This window comes from Atractosteus spatula, chromosome 5 (genome assembly GCF_055471065.1).
Source record: "Atractosteus spatula isolate fAtrSpa1 chromosome 5, fAtrSpa1.hap1, whole genome shotgun sequence".
Taxonomy (NCBI): Eukaryota; Metazoa; Chordata; class Actinopteri; order Semionotiformes; family Lepisosteidae; genus Atractosteus; species Atractosteus spatula.
Window position 1 is genome coordinate 64,239,607 of NC_142710.1, and position 19,964 is coordinate 64,259,570.

The following is a 19,964-nucleotide window of genomic DNA, read 5'->3' on the forward strand; positions in this document are numbered from 1 at the left end:
TAGTAGAAAGGTTTTCCAAAATGATTTCCAGAAAGTAAAATTCACAAGACTAGTGAAATTACACTGGATATTGCCAGCAGCTAAATTACCCTGCAGCTCACAACTGGCAAAGGTGCGAGCCTGGTCTGTACCAGGATGAGAGACCTCCTGGGAAAGCGAAGGCTGCTGCTGGAAGAGGTGTTAGTGGAGCCTGCTGGGGGCGCTCACCGATTGTGTGGGCCCTAGTGATGGGGACACTATACTGTAAAACAGGCACTGTCCTATGGATGAGTCATGAAACTAAGACCCTGAATCTCTGTGGTTATTATAAATCCCAGGGCGTTTCTTGAAAACAGTAGGAGCGGCTACCTGTGTCCTGACTTAATTTCCCCCTGGCCTTTACCAATCACAGCCTCCTAATAACCCCCCTCTCTGAACTGGCTTCATCACTCTGCTCTCCTCCCCACTGAGAGCTGGTGTGTGGGTGAGCGGACTGGTGCATCATCCAGGTGGGGCTGCACACTGGTGGTGGAGGGGATCCCCATTACCTGTGAAGCGCTTTGAGTGGAGTGTCCTGCAAAGCTCAGTCCTAAGTCCTAAAAACTGTGTAGAGTATTTACAGTATTTGTGTACAAGTGTTTACTACATATACCTCTGTTGGACAAAACAGAATTTCTCACAAAAGTCAGTCAAAAGTCAACAAAAACAAACCGGTGTTAGTGTGTCATGTATCAAATACAGACAAAAAAGGCCAGTTGGCACTATTACTTTGGTTGCTGGTAGCTAATTAGTCTCAGAAAGTCATCAAGCCATTTTTTCAAAGTAGGCAGGGTATCGGCTTCAACAAGGTGGCCAGGTGGCTTGATTGCGGTAGTATGTCCTACAGGCATGGGGTTGGTTAGAGGTTTAGAAATTGTGACTTGGAGGCCTGGGCACAGTACACAAGAAGAGGCGGAGAAGGCAGAGGTAGGGGCTGGTGAGGTCCTGGACACTCTGAGGCTAGCAGTGATGTTGGGAAGAGACACGCCACTTCTCCAACTCACAAGTTGTCCTGCGAGGCTCTGCAGAGCCGATGTTGTGTAATGGAGATAACGTCTGGGCATGACAGATGTCCCTGCTTTCTGATCTTCCTGCTCCCCTCTAAGGATAAGGGAGTTGTGACCAGGTCACTGCCGATCTCTTTTTTTAAAAAAAAACAACAACAAAAAATAAATGAAATGTATCCAAATGACAATTTCTTAGGAAAAAACGAGAATCCAATCAGCCACAGCAACCAAGTTCTCAGAAAATTCAAAAGCACCACAAAATGAGCAAGAACTCAAGCCACAGGAAAAAAATAATCAAATGGCAAAAATGTTTAATGAGTTATTAAAGTCACAAATACAATGCTGAAATGTTAGAGAAAATGGACATATCCATTCTCACTAGCACACCCTCAACCCTTCCCTTTAATGTCAAAACCTATGGCAGCAGAGAACACTGGAATCTATAACCGTGTTTCAGAAAGGGGTGACTGACTTGTGAACTCCTGGATCTGACTATGACAAAGACTGAGCTAAAAACGACCAAGAAACAATCATAAACAGAATGAAAAACAGAGAAGAAAATGCAGAAGACATTACATCAAGTGTTCAGAACAGAGAACAGATACGGTTAAGATCAGTCCTACTGGCCAAGCTCCCCTCTGAATCGCAACAAGCCAGGACTAAAGCAACAAGCTGAAAAGCAAACATCATAATCACTGTTGCTTGCATCTCCTTTTCCCTCCGGGGCTGACTTTCAAATCAAAGTTGATCTCTCATTCAAAATGGACTTTTTAAAGAGAAAGAGAATTGGAAGTCTGGAGGTAACCAGTTACAAAACCAAAGTTACTGGTTTTGCTTGAAACAAAAAATTATGCAGGAATTTTTTTTACTTACAGTATACTGAAACTCTATGGTAATGAGAATAACTAACATTCAGAAAGCATCTCAATTTATATTTTTTGAAACTTGAAATGTACCCTAGAAATTCTGTACACCTATCCTGAGTGTTTTTACCACAATAGTGCAATACAACATTCAGCAACTTTTGAAAGAACCATCAAGCTCTTCAGGTCTGATTTAACAATAAAATGATAACACTAATTTTACTGGAATATATCTTGAATCAGATTTCACACACTGGATCTTGGGGCCATTAAAAAGCCGTAATTTTATTCAGACACAAAATGATCAGGGAAGCCCACACCATAAGTGATGCTAATTAAACAGTAGGCTGTGTGAACGTGTTCTCTCAGCACAGACTTCACACCAGCTGTTAGACTAACCATTAGGATGCAAGTGAATGGGAGCCCAGCTTGCATGAAGCAAATGTTTGTGGAGATTTGGCAGTGTTTAAGTGCTGCATTAGAAGACAGCTCAGGGCTGTTCAATCCTGGGCCTGGAAAGACATACAGTAGTTTTAGAGCAACCCATAAACAAACAATAAGGAGAGACCTTGAATGCATGTTAAATTTACCTACTTCAACAACCAATTGACCCAATTAAGTCATTTAGCCCTCAGCTGGAATGAAAATAAGAAAGGCACTATGGCCCTCCAAGTCCAGGCTGGACGCCCCTGAGAGACGAGCTACAGAGGGACACGTTTAAGACTGCAGTGCAAGTCAGAGGGAAAGGTGCTGCGTTATCCAGAGCGCAATGTTCATGAACCCATCAGACTCTGCATCCACTTTGGACAGGGAATGGTTATTGCCAGGGTACCACAACAACCTGAAACACACAAAATGGCACAGCCTGTCAATGCTGGTAATTGTGACTCGATCCACGTTTCAGGCACCGGAGGAGAAAACTCTCTTCAAAACGAAAACAGCAGTTCAGTCCTGCTTTTCCCTTTTTGCTTCATCTGAGCTCTCGATTAAAAAGACCATTAATTTAGCAATTGCCTAAATTGTTTTCTGTACTCGGATCTTAGTTTCAGAAATGATCTCCTTTACGGGTACTATTTCAAAACTCTGTTTCTAGCAATTTAAAATGAATGTGCGCTCCAAGCTTCCTGAAGAAAGAACTGGTTAGCAAACAATGGTGCACAAACAGGTAGGAATGACTATGTCAAACACTCCCATAACAGGTATTCCTGGTACTGCAAAGGCTCGTGGTTTCAATTAATCTGAATACCAAAAAACTACCACGTTTGTTGATTTCAGGTTTCATTCTACTGTTTAAGAGCTGGAACTCCTATGCTTCAGTAAAAAAAAACGAGTTTAACTGAAGGTTCAACAACCTCAGCTGGAATTAAAACAAAACGTCACAGAACTGGGAAACACTGGAGTTTCTCCTCAGGAGTGTACTACTCACCGGACAGGAACTTGCAGAGCTTTCAGGGCTTTGTAATACTCAATCCCCTGTTTACTGGGAACACGTTTGTCTTCCTCTCCAAGGGTCAACAATACGGGGGTCTTTACCTGCAAAAGAAAGAAGAAGAGAAAGTCTTCACACTGTTCCACACAACACACAGTGCCATAAAAATGATGCACGAGTCAGGCAAGATAAAGCACTTTAAGCAGAAATCCAACGGCAGTCGTACTCTTACCTGTGGCACGTATCTTATCGGGGATTTCTGGATCATCTGGCCCCAGACAGCGGAGTCAGGCAGTATGTCAGTGCTGTACGGGAAGCCAGCTTCCACCATGCACCTACCCAAAAACAAGAAATCGCTGGGTGTTTAACCTTTCCTACTTTTGACGCAATATATTCACGCATGCTCAGCACTCCATTCTGCGGCATCTGATGACCCAGCAAAAGGATGAACGGATACAGAAGTACTAGCACTTTACAGCATCATAAACTTTGATGGGGTTCTACGACTGAAAAGCTCATTCCACAACCGAGCGGCGCTCAGATCTACAAGGGAGAGGAAGAAACACCGCCACAAAAAAGAACGACCGTGGAGAAGCCGCATTACCAGTCAGGAATGTCAGTGCTGGCAATCATGGAGGCCAGGTTGATGACGGGGTTCCTGGCCACGCAGGCCTTGTAGAAGTCGGGGTACTGTCCGATCAGGTGACAGGCCAGGAACCCGCCATGGGAACCCCCGACCACGGCCACCTTCTGCTCGTCAATGGGCTCCTTCTTCAGCACGCTCTCTACTGCATACTGGAAGAAAAAAGGCAAAGCAGGAAATACAAACTGGACAGCTCCTGTGCCAAGAGCTACTTTATATAATGGGAATTCATGAGGTCCACTGGGACAATTCCCAATTCCTATTCCCCACTTTTAAAATGACATATGTCATACAGTACCTGCACGTCCTTTACGTCTTGATCGCCCACATTTCCAGGCAGAGAAAGAATACTGTCTTGGCCGTACCCCGTGGAACCACGGTAGTTAACTGCAAAAACAAACACATAAAAGAAGAGAAGGAAAGAGAATAAAGCAGGGCGAAGCGCCTGCGGCAAGCTTTGTTATATTTGGAAAATATATACTTTTTCCTCATAACATGAAAACAGACTTTTCAAAGCGTTGCAACTGGAAGGATAACAGGTCAGCATTCCATAATCTACACTGATATTCCAACTTCTGAAACATGAATTAAACAGATGAGACTGCTGAATAAGATCTGTGCATCATGCCATAATCAAAATAGTCCTGACAACGCTTTGGGAATAATTGTGCACCTCTGATGAAGTTCGAAGAAGAATCTGGTGTATGTTCTGCAGTTATAGTCTATGTGTGTGTGCGTGTTGCGAGTCTGCTCACCTAGAAGCAAAGCGAAGCCCATTTTGCACAGGACTGCAGGAGACAACAGCCACTCTGCAACAATCACCGAGTGAGGTCCTCCTGTACAGGACAGCAGAAAAGAGGATTTACTGAGAGACAGGAGCTGAATGTCAATAATCAGTAAGATAACGCATGCTCCCTTCTGCGCAAAAGAACAAACAAAACTAATAAGTAGAACTTAAAAATAAAATAAATTATAAACTGACAGCGTGAGTCAAGTTAACACAAGGCGAGGAACTTTAAAAAAGCAGTCAAACTCACCATGAGGAGTGACAATCAAAGGCAGCTTTGCTCCTTCTTTGGTGTTTTTTGGCTTCAGCATGATTGCTTCATATTCCAAGCCAGCTAAAACAAAACAAGAATGCAAAACAGCAATGAGAGAGAATTATTTTTTGAGTCTCTCTTGGGAAATTTCCCCCTATGCCTGGTGTTAGAAAACTGTATCTGTAAAACTACCATCAAAGCAGACTGAAGCTCCAAAATTAAATTTGACCAACAAGAAAGGTAATTCTGTGCACATCCCTTGGACTATATTAATAGATGGTAAAAAAAAATAACCGTCTACCAAGAGCATATTAAAAAGGAAACCATGGAAAATCTAACCTGAATTGGCAAAATAACAATATGCGTTTCTATGCAAGTGGTCAAAGGATTACTAGTTTAGAAAAGGCATTGGTGAAACATATGAATAGGACATTCACACATGCATAATCACTTCAAGAGGCAGTGAAGAGCTCTTCTAAAAATCAGGAGGGAGAAGGAATAGAGAAAGGCCCTCCCAACTCACTGAACGTCTTGTGCTCGTGCGCAGGTGGGGGGGTGAAGGCCAGCACCTTCCACTCAATATCAGGCTGGGGCTCGGACTCCTCCAGCGCCACCCAGCTGACCCCCGACTCGGAGCCGGCAGCAGGCAGGAAGCCCACCTTCTGCGAGAGGAAAGCATGCAAGACCTGTGGGTTTCTGATCTGCAGCATCACGCCAACAACATGCATGTTACACAGGTGTCTGACTCTGCTTCTCTGGTGGCTAGAGTAATAAAACTTTTATTTTTGCAAGGCATATGACTCTTGCAAGAAAACAGCGGGTGTATATAAGGGCCTGGCTTTCATTCACTCCCACTTATTCCAAGATCTAGTTAGGCATCATTTTAAATATTCTATCAATCAAAAATAAATACCCACTCATAGGTCTAAAAGTGTTCATTCCTCAGCATTATATCTTCTTACAGTATTTATTTTTTATAGTATTAAAGAAAGTTAATTCTACCCTGAAGAAAAAAAAAAGGTAAAAAAAATCTCAAATGATTCCTCAAATGAGTACTAAGAAACACACAGGAAAACAATAATGTGTTAGACATGAGAAGAGGCTTACCAAGCTATGTGGATGGTTTGGAGAAGAGCAACTGACCACCATGAGGTCTCGCTCAATAGTAAGCAGAGTCCAGCTCCCCACGTCTGAATCTGCGGGAAAACGAAACTCTTCCGTTTAAAAAAAACTTACGAACGAAAGCAGACATTTCCTTCAAGACCCTCACAAAGCGCCTTTAAACAGAGGAGGAAGATGAAAGTTACTGTCAGTGTCTGAACTCCAGCTCAGATTTACTTACCTGTGGTTAGCGAAGTGATATCCCCAGTGTTAATATGCACTACAAGAAGATCCTAAAAAAATGAAGTGAAAAAAGTGTCCATTATAAGACAGTAAAATCTACGTCAGCTTCTAAGGTTTTATAATTTGGATCTGTAATCACGAGAACACAGTGTTTCAAAGATTAGTTCTAATATATTTTATTACCCTTTCTGACAAGTTTTTTTTTTACAGCAGACTGTACAAATACGTTTCGAGGAAAAGTTACCGTGGCGGTAGCCTCACCTTCCTGCTCTTCTGTGGGGAAGCAAGCACAACTCTCTGGCTGTCGGCTGACCAGCAGAAAGGGGAGAGTGCTGTGCTGTAGATCCCAGTGAAACCACCTGGAGCAAACGAGAACACTTATCACACACGCTCACATCTATGGGATTCTCCGACTGCAAGCCTGGACTTAAAGCCTTTCACACAAGCTTGCTTCTGCGATGTGTGCTGTACAAATAATGACTGAAAGGCTTTACACAGACAAAATGATAAGTGGATTTCCTCCTTCTGCAGTGAGGAACCACAGAAACACAGAAAATAATGTTCTGTACACTGTGCTTTATCATACTCTGATAGTATGATATCAAATCACTTCACTGTATGCTTAATTAATCACGATTATATAGCACTTTTCATCGCAAAGATCTCAAAGCACTGTACACATAAAGAGCCCCATATCTATCAGTGAATTGTAGAGTCAGTTCAGCAGGTACTATTCACAGGCATAGTAGTGCCTGCGGTATCACTGTAGAGCATAACAGGTAGAAAAGTGCAAACTGCAGCTGAAATATGCAAGCTCATTGTGATACACTGCCAGGACACCAGGTTTTAACACCTGTGCTTTTAAGAACAGTGAAATGGGATTTTTAAATAATGGAGTAATTAGGACCATGACTTCATGCCTCATCTAAAGCATAGTACATCGTCACTGGCAAACATGCAAAACATTTGATGGGTTACTAGAGGGGAGAGCACTACCTTCTGGTCCACCAACACCACTCACTGCAACAGCAGGGACGAATCCTGCGACAAGGCAGTAATGCTGCTTTTACGTACAATTAAAAAGCACCAGAAAGACTAAGGTAGGTTCGGCTGAGGTTACCTGACGTGGGCCTGTCGACAACGTCCACCACCACTTTAGTCTGCTTTGTGTACCAATCATACTGAAAATGAGGGGAAAAAAAATGTTCAGGAAAACTACAAATCCAAACACACCCCTCACCTCCCCAACCTCATGATTTTCTAGAGATTTCCCAGATTGACCTTTACATAAAGAAACTAAAAAAAATCAATTAAACAGGAAATTAAGGGGACACCACTTGCACATATTGCCAATAATTAGACAAGACTTTACTGCAATTAAGCACGGATTGAAAAGACTACCTGTAGTTTCAACATTAAACTTTGCATTGCATTTATCTACACATGCTAACCCAGGGGAGCTCTTCAGAGAAGCTGAGATGAATACATAAACCCATTCTGTCAATCAGCAATGCTGCAGTATAAGTATGAGGCACAACCATCTGACACTGCAAGGCAACAGGAATCCATTTATCGGTTTACGAGCTATTAAACATCACTGAGTAACATCTCTCATTCTAAAGCAAGCTGACCATGCAGAGCCTGTTACACTGCTGATGTGGCCCAAACACTCCACACTCCAGATAGATGATCCGACAACAGTCTGGACTGAGGCGGGGAGAGAAAACCGCGCTGGTGTCTGAAGAGAGCTGCACTGCAACAACAAAAACGAGAATGCGCACATTACAGGCAGTGCTTATGAAAAGATCTCTGCCACCACTATAGCTGACTGAACAGTATCGGCCTTTCAGATTCTGCATGCTAGCAGATAATTTAAAAAACTAATTGTGTTACAGCACAGTAATGGAAAACATCTCTGCATAATGACATTCTGTCAATAAAACATATAACAATCCTAGCAGCGAAGCCACATGTAGAGAGATAACATGCAAATTACATGTTAACAAAAAATTACAAGGACAATGCCAAAAGGGGGATTACACAAAGAAAGATTACCTCACTTACCACATTTGCCACCAGTCAGATCCACATAAAACAAGGAAGACCTAAAATACAGAATGAGCTTCAATTTGTGTCACCTGGAGTATTTCAGGTTCAGTTTCTCTTTCTCTTGAGTATTTCTTAGCTGAAGCCGCATAAAGACAATGACGATAAGAACTTCAAAGGAAACGGTCAATATTCTACAATACGTTTGACAAACCGCAAACGCTGTCCAGTCACTAGGGGCTTGTGACAACGATCTAGAGACCTCTTGAATCATTAAGTGAACTGAATGAGCAAGATGGGCCACACGACCTCCTCTCATCCACACAATTTCACATTTTCCGTTCCGATAGTAGGAACCGCTAACACACGGCTTACGGACAGACAGTGCTAACCTTCTGTTGGGACAGTGCTTCAGACCCAGGCGGAATGGCTCATGCTGCCAGCCCACAAACACCACACCAGTGTCACTGGGGGCCCAGAAAGCCTGAAATACAGAGACGCTGTCACAAGTAGCGACTGTAATTTCCTGCACACATGAAGAGGTTCACTCTACTGCTTTATGTTAAAATAAAGAACCCCAAGTCAGACCTGGCCTGGAGAGATGTTGTCCAGGATTCCTTCTAGGACAGAGATGTTGCTGCTCTCGATGTCAAGGACACAGAGCACGGGGGTGCTTTTGCTCACCAGGGTTTCACCCCAGTCTTCATAAAACACAAACTGGTCACCCTAAAAAACGGGGGGGGGGGAGAGTTACAGACGGAAGCAGGGAAAACCAAGGCCTCGTCAGCTGTGAAACTGAAATATCCTCCTAAAACTGAAGAGCAAGGGCTTCAACAGTTCTTGTTAACCTAAAGCTGTTAGCAGTATTACAACCATTTAGCCTAATCTTGTGAGGGAAACATCTTTCCGTTTTAAAATATAATCGGTGAAAAAATGAATTCAGTTCCAATACGTTTTCTGAAATGCATGAAAATTAAATATGAGCAATTTTAACCAAAACGTGATTGAGGAATTTCTCTATTCGTTAAGTTCAGGTGTACACTGACAGGCTGAACAGAAGACAACAAGGGACGCGAGACAAATAATCAAATTTCTCAAAGTCAAAGTCAGTCCAGAGCACACAAGTGTAAACTGTGAGGAAGCGCATTTAAAAGCGAGAACAGGAAACACTTTACCCAAAGGGTTGTGGGAGCGTGGAAGAAACTGTCCATTCATGTGGCTAAAATAAAACTTCCACTTCCTTTAAGAAAACACTGGAAGAGATCCTCGATCACTTAAGTACTAACTACCAACTGGGGTGGATGGGCTGCATGGACTGCTCTCATTTGCAACCTTCCCTATGTTCCTATACAGAGAATTAATCTACTAAGAAAAAAATATAAATGCACTGCACCTACTTTCACAGTTTCCTCCTTGTTCTCTGCCTTCAAAGCCTCTTCTTCAACACCCAGAGTGCTGGTCTCCGGTGACTCAGTCTGTTGGGAGTAACACAAATTAAAAGGTCTAACGGAATGACAGAATTTACCTTAACTACACAGCAAACTACCAACCACCTTTTTCAGCAGCTCGAAAAGAGAAAAGGGGTGAAAGTGGAAAAAGAGAGATGGGTGACTCATAGATCCATAATGCTCCTTCTGCATGTTTAACAACTATGTTGGAGCCGAGTCCGACATGTAAGGTGGGAACTAAAGAGTTTTCTCGCAAGAGCTGAGACACCAAAAAGGGAAAGAGCCTCTCAATGTACATTGCTGTAATAACATCCTTTGTAATTGTTCAAATGACACCTTTATGAGACCTGGAAAAAGGACTCCGTTTTCGGTCTCTTCTTCTCTGCCACATACAGAAGGTGAGTCTCCGAGTGGGACCATACCAGGCAGCCAAACTGATCTGGAAGAGATGAGAAGTTTGTGAGAAACCCACAGCATTCTGAAACATTTGCAGACACAACTGCTAAACTGACATCTAATGCACAGTTAGCAGCGTGCTTATGATACCGTGGGAAATAAGCAAAACGTAAGCTGTGACGTCAGACCTCCTCCTTGAAATTCATTGCCGTGCTTCACATGTTTGAAGACCATGGATGGTCAGAGGTTGCTGTGAGGAGCTGTGGTCCAGTACAAAGGCCATAAGCCCATCTCTTACTACACTGCAACGCCATACTTTGAAAAAGTGCGCTTCTGAAAAAATCTTTAGCTCCTTACCATCTTCGTAGACTTTCCCGTGTTTTTTGAGTGCAGTCAGATTGATGCTCTTCACTTTGCAGTTCTTGCTCCAGATCTGAGGGGAACAATGCACTCGATGAGCGTGGCAAAGCTCACATAAGCACTGCAGGTCTGGTCAAACTTGTATTCCAGAATATTTCTCCCAGGATTCAAAGTCATTCGGCACCAGGTACGTGCAGAGAGCAGGTGGCAATGTTTCTCGCACAGCAGCGTGATGATGCACACTTTAATTCGATCTCTAGCGGACAGAAGTGGGAGCACAGCGGTTCTGACAGCATCACCGAGTTAAAAAAAACAAGGGAGTCCATCACTAGAAAGCAGTATAACAACCAATATAAAACATTAAAGCTAAACCGAATTTACCATTATGCTCACAAATTAACCTGAATTTGACTGCTTATTTTGTGCACACGTACAGACTCAGGGTGCCAGAATGAATTATGGGAAGGCAGAAAACCGATAATGCTGCTCGTCTGCGAGTGGTACCTTGAGGAAACCTCTCTCCTCTCATACTGGTTTACGTCCTTAGCATGATTACATTAGCAAATATTTCATCTGAGCTGGAATACGAGAGATGCATTCTAAAAATACCTGTGGTAGTGTTCAAACTGCAATTAACAGTCCAGAATGTCCTCTTGAACACTTGTTTTTTTCGAGATCTGCTCTGAACACTCCTTTAAGCAAATCAAGAGCATCTATAACATGGCCAGCAGCCATATCACCCTGCAACTCGCAACAAGTAACGCACTGAAGCTCAGCAGGTGTGAGCCTGGCCAGTACTTGGATGGGAGACCTCCTGGGAAAAACTAAGGTTGCTGCTGGAAGAGGCGTTAGTGGGTCCAGAAGGGGGCGCTCACCCTACCCTACCCTCAGTGTGGGTCGTAATACCCCAGTATGGTGACAGGGACAGTATACTGTCCTTCGGATGAGACATAAAACCAAGGTCCTGACTGTCTGTGGTCATTAAAAATCCCAGGGAGTCCTTTAAGAAGAGTAGGGGTGTTACCTCGGTGTCCTGGCCAAATGTCCCACTGGCCTTTACCACTCATGACTTCCTAATAATTCCCATCTACAAAGTGACTTCATCACTCTGTTCACCTCCCCACCGATAGCTGGTGTCTAGTGAGCATACTGGTGCACGATGGCTGCTGCTGCATCATCCAGGTGGGGCTGCACACTGGTGGTGGTGGAGGGGATCCCCATTACTGTAAAGCGCTTTGAGTGTAATGTCCAGAAAAGTGCTATATAAGTGTAAGGAATTATCTAACCTCAAGGAACTGCTTGTCCTCTCCCTTGATGCTACACTCCCGTATGACAGCCTTCATCACTCCTGAAGGAGAGTCTGCACTCAGAAGCCTGGAAATATCAACAAAAAAACTCTATCAATGAGGAAATAAGTTTTATCAGCTATAAAAAAATCCTGGGGTTATTTATTCATAATGTGGAGAGATTGTATTAATAACAATGGAACACGACAAGCTTGCACACCAAAGAAAGGCTGCACACCAAGCAGTTAGATCCATCCAACAAATACATCAAATTTATATGCTGTTTATATGTATATAAATACAGCATACCCCTAATACCACAGTTTACCACAGCGTAAGACAGCACATCGGCAATAAATTCAAATACAGCGAAGAATTTTAAAAAAACAAGCACTGGAATAGAACATATACAGAGGCAAGAGTATAAAAAGGCGCTTATAATCTTATCTTTTCTAACAAGCTGTGTCAAATAGCCAACTGGAGCCGACAACAGATTGGTCATCGATGGAACACAGACATTTTTAAGATTGCACCTGCAGACTTTTTTTGAGAGGATCGCAGAATGTGGTCAGAAATTAGATCAGTTTAATAATTAGCATTCATTTTCTGATCAGGTTTGAAGCATTAAACGCATTGAGCCTTAATTTAGAAATAGTTTTGCAATTTCTGAATGAATCCCAGGTTTCCTAAAAGTTTTTCATCAGTTAATTTTGAAAAACAATCATGGAGAAAGCATTTCAGCTACTGCAGGTACTGTACGATCCACTGAATGCTGTCCAACATCAAGGGAAATGCATTATTAGAAAGATGGCAATCTTGGGCCATCTTCAGTCCGCTGGTTTAATAATAAAGAAAATGAAGACACGTACTCTCTCTTTATCTCTGTGCAATTTCCTGATGGTCCAGAATAGACAATGGATTTGTCATCGTGAAACACGATGTACTGTCGACAGAACTTGACATTTTCGTTCCGTTCCAGATCACGCTGGGTCCATTCTGGAAGACATTGAAATTCGGCAATACATTTTTTTTTTATTCCTGTGAAGAATTTTGAACACAATGGAACTGGTCCAATACTTCAGTCTTCCATGATTTACACAGATGGTAGCAGGAAAAGCTGAATTTCAAGGTTCATTTCATTATAAAGTTTCACTCATTTTGACAAATGGACCATCACATTTTATGAGCATTTTGGAGAACTCCGATGACCATATTAAAAAACACACCAGTCCCCGAAAAACAGCTTGAAGAAGATTAATTCCTGCTCTAAACGTTATGTCATGCAAACACAAGTTAGAATAATTTTAAGACAGGGGACACTTCATATCAGGCATTAAAAACATTAAATGGCACAAAATTAATCCAAGGGACTACTTCATGATTAATGGAACAACTAAACTAAAATGTAGCATAATTATGACAAAGAATAGGAAGCATTTCTTTACACAGAGTGGTAGCACATGGAACAAAATGAGATTACTGCACCTGATCTTTTAAAGAAACAGATGAATGAAATCCTTAGATCTTTGTGCTACAAGTAACTAGCCAAGGATAGTTTGCCTGGACAGAATCTTCTTTACTAACTTTTCTTATATGCTAGATGCACTGGTCCCCACATTGGCAATACTTTGGTGGTTAGACACAGATTGGGGATTTCAATGAAAGGCTTAATAGTTTAATTAGTACCATCATCAGAGCATGCATAAAACATGCAAAAAAATGGTATGTGTGATCTGTTTTTGGCAACGCTGGTGGGGTCTATAATATAAATGTCTGCATTAGGTGTCATAAATTGGTATCAAATACAGTACATCACCTGTGTAGATATTAGAGTATTTTCCCCCATACTGGGATGTAATCACGGGTCCGATACAGGCTTTTGTCAGAGACGGGAACCGACTCTGCTCTCTGTAAATGTTGACAATCTCCTCTGGATTCGTGATTACCTGTCGAGGGAAAAACCGGCCTAGGATGAAAAATGACGTTACTTCCGCTCAAAAGCAAATAAAAGAACACTACTACGTAACAGGTTTTAGTTTCAGTGTTACCGCTTATGCCTAGAAACAATATAAATTAATCAAATTAATCAAATACAGGATCTAATTTTATTTAACTTGCAATTTATTTTCATTTTGAAATTTTTAAAATTCATATGATAAATGGAAAATCGTTGTTTCAGATACATGCAGTTTAGCACAAACTGCGACTTAATGAGCCACATCTTTCAAATCAACAGTGATTAAGAGGTCGGGACGAAGGGGGTTTTAAAAAGCCGGTACGGCAACAATATTCCGTTTATTACCGTTTACCAGGAAGCGAACAGGAAGAAATACTAACTTACAAGCATCGGGTGTGGACAAAGACTTTTCCCCGACATTTACCCTCGGTATAATACCAAATGTACAAAAAAAAACTGAAAGTTTTATCAAATGATTTTGAATGGGGTATCTAGTTCACGTCCCGGATTAACCGTTGAAGCAAAAACAAACCCAAGTATCGCATCTTTTGCAAATGGCGTCAAGCAAAACAATAACCGACCAGGACATATTTCTTACATTATGGGTTAATGCAGAAGAAAAATGCCCAGCCGTGGAATAGGACGTATACATACAAGGGGAAAAAACGTTTCTCTTAGAAAAACATATCACTACTTTATGTACACTGCGTCCGCAGTAACATGACCGCTGAAACAAAGTTGTCGAGATTTGACGAAGTAAAACCTGCTTTAAATAAGAACTAGACATAATTAATATTGCGTCTTTAAAATAACTCCGACAAGCGCATTACACATAACGAAATAAAAACCCAGCAATGAATTTACTGTGATTTCAACTCTAAACCACTTTACCTGAGACTCCATACTGCCGTCAGACTGTACACGAGCCTCCACTATGCAGAAAAACGGGGGGGGGGGGGGGAGGGTTAATAAAATGACCTAAAATTTATTTTAATAAAATATAATAATCTCTGTTTGAATCATAATTTAGAATTAAATATACTTAAAAAACGCAACTCTGTGAGTACAATATAAGTACAATATGAGTACAAAGCTTTCTACATAAATAGTACCCCCCCTCCCATTAAACTCAATGATGTAGTCCAACTTCCAAAAGGGCGTGACTGAAACGAAAGTTGTGGAGTGTACCAACGCAGGAAAGGAAATAGGTGAAAGGAAAAGTTTAAACGGAGTAATCATATTACTATAGCCGACGTTCAAAGCATAAAAAATGGATTTCCGTTTATTTTCTAAAATGTACTGATTTCAACTTCAGCCTGTAAACCGTGGAGTTGGTACATTAATTTATTTAAGATCTGCGTCACCGTGATCTCCTATGGAACAGCAGAGCAGGTGGGCTGTCCCGATCAGGAAGTGGCGGATTCCCTCGTCCATGTGGGTGTCTCATGATTACGCCTTATTTACAGGGCAGGTCTCTTTTCACCTGTGACCTTCCGTGTAGGTCATCATTATATCATTGATTTATAAAAATTGTGAACAAATCTGGGGCGCTGTATAAAATGAAGAAATTTAGTTTTATGTGGGGACAAAATTAAGTCTTCATGGACCTGGGTTCACTCAATCGAATCGATTGCTTGCTCAATCAATCCATCGGTAAACGTGCAGGTGCTTTGAATAATCGGAAACACATGATTTATAAAACTCTACACCTAATTGGACTGAGCTTCTTTATCTAAAAAAACAGGAAACCAAAAAAAAAAGATGGATCTAATGTAAAATAACCTTTCTTTTGATTCAGCTAAAACTTCACTGTATGACCGATGCACCTAATTCCGTTGTGTGTATGTTTAGAAGTACTCTACACAGTTTTTAGGACTTAGGACTGAGCTTTGCAGGACACTCCACCCAAAGTGCTTCACAGGTAATTGGGACTCCCCTCCACCACCACCAGTGTGCAGCCCCACCTGGATGATGCGCCAGTCTGCTCCCCACACACCAGCTCTCAGTGGGGAGGAGAGCAGAGTGATGAAGCCAGTTCAGAGATGGGGATTATGAGGAGGCCATGATTGGAATGTTTCACAAGGCCAATGGGAAATTTGGCCAGGACGCCGGGGTTACACCCCTACTCTTTTCGAGAAACACCCTGGGATTTTTAATGACAACAGAGAGTCAGGGCCTCGGTTTTGTCTCATCCGAATGGAGGGCGCCTTTTTACAGTATAGTGTCCCCGTCACTATACTGGGACATTAGGACCCACATGGACTGCAGGGTGAGCACCCCCTGCTGGCCCCACTAACACCTCTTCCAGCAGCAGCCTTAGTTTTTCCCAGGAGTCTCCCATCCAGCTACTGGCCACCCTCACGCGTGCTGAGCTCCAGTGGGCTGACAGGTGTAAGTTGCAGGGCGACACGGATGCTGGCATGCCCTTAACCGTTTCTTCTTCACTGCTCCTTTTCCAGAAGGAATCCGAGCAGCCCATGTGAAGAATACATTTGTGTTATTGTCTTCACTGCATTGATTAGCAATAGGAAGAAGCACGGTTTCTTCTTCAGGCAGTTTCCTGCTTCCCCTGGACAAAAAAAAAAAGTTGTTTCTGAAGCAATTGATAGGTTTAATTTTTCTTTTATTTTTTTCCTGCTGGAAATGTATTGTAGAATCATTATCTCATTAATCACATTACATGACATGATGCACCAAATTTAACTACAACTGTTTACAGGAATACATTGAAACATACACAAGAGTTTACAATGGATACATGATGTTCAGCTCATTGCACTTACAACAGTGAATGTAACTTTGTTTATTTTGTTTCATTTTTTATATTTTTTTTACAGATCCACATCCACCCCCCAAGTCCTCCCCCCAAAAAAATACATGGAAGCCAGGATAACTTTGTTAAGGAAGTATTCTCATTATACAAACACAACATATAAAGAAACTCTACACAGACCAGTATGTTTCTGAATACAAGTTCTTTTGTTTTCAACAGTCGATATGAACCAGCCACATACACAATGCTTTATGTTTTTTTATACACAAAAGCACAAATTGGCAGGTTGGCTAGCAAGGGACGCACAAAACGTCCCACGTTAGTGATCCATTTACACGCTGTACAAGACCTGTATTGTCATTGCCGTTATTTACAGTGAAAATGATTGCCAGTTATTTTCCAAAATGGGGGAAGTGTGCCTGTGGCTGCTATAGGTCATGCACTTGTTATTAAATGGGGGGAGAAAAAAAAGCAAAATAATGCTTTCCCCTGCCTAAACGTGTGCAGGCAATGTGTTTGTGACAGGGGGTAGGTTGCCACGGTCTTTTCTAAGGGTTCTGAATTCTTTCACTTTAAACACCGGCCACACAGATGATCTGACACTCCGATGAACGTCCTGTAGCACGTCTCAGCAAACAGGACCATCACCCTGTCAGTGCTATGTCAAAGCTAGTACACGGGTGATGAAAAGCAAAATGGAGGTGTTTCATTGCCGTGAATAAAAGACCAGAGTGCTATACTGAAAAAAAAAACACATGATTTTAAAGACACTGCTGGAGACCCTGGATAGGAATATCCCAAGTGTTACCGCCTTACTGGAATTGGGAACACTGGCAGAGCAAATAAGGCTTTACTGATCTATTGGTAATACATTTCTCCATCCTCCATTTGAGAAAAAGCCCTTTGCTTGTTATACATCAAACCCTCATATCCTGTTGCAGTTCAAACTGTGCCAAAGACACAGCACGGGTTTTGAATGTGCTTTCCTGAGCCAAAAGGACAGTGCCAAACTCCACTGAAAGTTTAATTTCTACTGAATCATTTGTTTTCAGAATCTTACCCCAAATCCAGTGTTGATATATCTTAAATATGTAATACTATTTTTAGCATATGTTACAGATTAATTCTCGATTGAATTATACCAGTATACCGACTACATGAAAAATTTGGATACAGACAGAATAGTTACATGTAAATCTAATAGGAGCACTTTGATTTTAATAAGAGCTTGAGATCGTTTTTTTTCAATATCCTCATTTGTAACAAACATCAATAGATGTCAATTGATTATTTTTTTAAAGTAACATTAATCATATAAGGGTAATCTGAGCAATATGGTCTTAAAATAGAACAGTCCTATGCTCCTGGAACTATTCCTTTTCATTAATCAGTACTACTTTCTATAGCAACATGTAACAGTCGTATTATACACTGTAACTACAAGTTACTGGTGTCAACTATGGAACTATACTGTACATACTCAGATTAAAAAAACTCTACATGATTCTCAAATTTTGGATTTTTCTAAAGCAGTATTAAAAACACTATAGTATAGATTTAAACTGTATTTCCTGTATTACTGACATGTGAATTTTTGCTTCTGTTTTCCATAGGTTATACAACATTATTTAACATTTATTTCCTACTTGCTGACAAGACAGCCTACTCATTCTTAATATGACTTTTTTCTGTTTTGTAGCATTCTCATTACATTTAAGTAAAAAGCAATGGAAGCTTGCATAGTTAGTTTTTTTGTAGACATTCGTGGTGAATGATTATGCAGTAGCATTCAATAAGATGGAAATAATGAGGAAATAACATTCCATACATCTATATTAAGTTATTCGTGAGGATTATAATGAGAACATGTGATTTTGTGTTACTCAGTACAGATATTTCTTTAATTCAGGTGATCTCACATAAACCATTCTGTGAAATAGTAAAGATAACTCGGTACGTTTCCAAAGGTGTCAGCAGTTAGTTTCGCAGTTTAGGAATATTTGGTGTGCATAGGTTGTTTTGCTTTAACTAATGGATTTTTTTACAGTAGATTAACTGTGATTCATGCAGATGCCCTATCGAATAATAATTAAAAATAATCACAATGATCATAAATAGATTACTATAAAACCAGCTCTTTACTTAGGATATAGGTAACATGTTTAGATGGATATGTGCATCTGTTCATTTTTTTATTTTAATATAGCTTGTGTTTTTATTATACAAACCTTTGCTAAGAATAAGATGAAAATGGTGGGTCATTCTAGATTTAAACTCAAATGTATCTAATCCATAACAATATTAATAACAATGCTGATTCCAGAGATACCAAGAACAGTTTTCATTACATCTCATGAACAACTAAGTAACTTGTCAATATAAATCACTTCACAATCATCCTACTGTACTGTGGCATTAATGCCAAAATATTTGGAATTACCTAAAAAAAATACAGCAAGATAAATATTGAAATTCATCTCTAAAATTGCTAAAACTCATTAACGATAGTTTTAAATTTGTTCCTGTCTTTTTTGTCTTTATAGAGGCAATAGGTTTAATGTTTATATAATGGTTCACAGTTTTAACACAATTCAAACGTGCTGAAATGGTACATTTTACTACAGCACAAAGGCAATAGAAAATGGAAAAAAGATCTTAAGAAAAGACAAGCAGAAATGATTTAATTTGTCTGTTATGGTTCAGCCCAGTCTAGGAGAATGGGTGCTAAGATAAAATTAGGAACGAGGAGCTTAATGAATACAAACGTAATGGTAATGCTTTATTTTGCATGTATAAATTACTGTAACATTAATTCTGATGCAATTGCATATTAAATTAGTGATAAATTATGCAGAAGTTCTATTAATAAAATGAATGCCATTCACAATCAGACAAACAATATGAAATAGCTTTCCACCTTCTTTAACCCAGATTACTTATTATTCAAGTAATCTTAAAGCCAGGTTTTGCAGAACCCTTTTCTTCTGACACTGTGTAGGAAGTATAAAAGGGTAATTGTGTTATTTTCTTTGATCATTGTTATTATTTCTGTTGCTGTCCTATGAATCCTGTTGTTTGTTAAACATTAAAGATAGAAGGCATTGTTAAACTTTAATTGAACATCCAACTGTTTAATAAATAATACAAAATTAAGCATTACTGGCTTAATTAATGACATCTCCTCTGCTACTTCCTTCATTTAAGCAGGCTTCTTAGATTCCACAGGGAGCGGCCTTGCTCTGCCTACTCCATGAGCCATATCACATAACCAAGCTATTCATTTCCTTGGACTTTGGACGTTAATGGCTACTGTATAAGCAAGCAGGATGATGGGCAACAAATGCTGTTGTTCGA

General features: G+C 40.7%; 1 protein-coding gene across 1 annotated transcript; it reads right to left on the reverse strand.

Moving 5' to 3' along the window:
• Positions 1–1,319: 1,319 nt before the first annotated feature.
• Positions 1,320–14,771, reverse strand: LOC148835461 (acylamino-acid-releasing enzyme-like). Its single transcript, XM_088915148.1, has 23 exons — positions 14,729–14,771; positions 13,697–13,826; positions 12,750–12,876; positions 11,881–11,968; positions 10,592–10,667; positions 10,186–10,277; positions 9,788–9,865; positions 8,979–9,116; positions 8,783–8,874; positions 8,409–8,449; positions 7,976–8,097; positions 7,465–7,525; positions 6,606–6,703; positions 6,343–6,394; positions 6,108–6,196; positions 5,524–5,662; positions 4,998–5,081; positions 4,716–4,796; positions 4,259–4,347; positions 3,922–4,112; positions 3,550–3,652; positions 3,315–3,421; positions 1,320–2,729 (listed from the first exon to the last, which is right to left on the reverse strand). The coding sequence occupies exons 1-23, from the start codon at positions 14,738–14,740 to the stop codon at positions 2,624–2,626; spliced, it is 2,196 nt and encodes a 731-aa protein (XP_088771274.1). The 5' UTR covers positions 14,741–14,771; the 3' UTR covers positions 1,320–2,623.
• Positions 14,772–19,964: the final 5,193 nt, after the last annotated feature.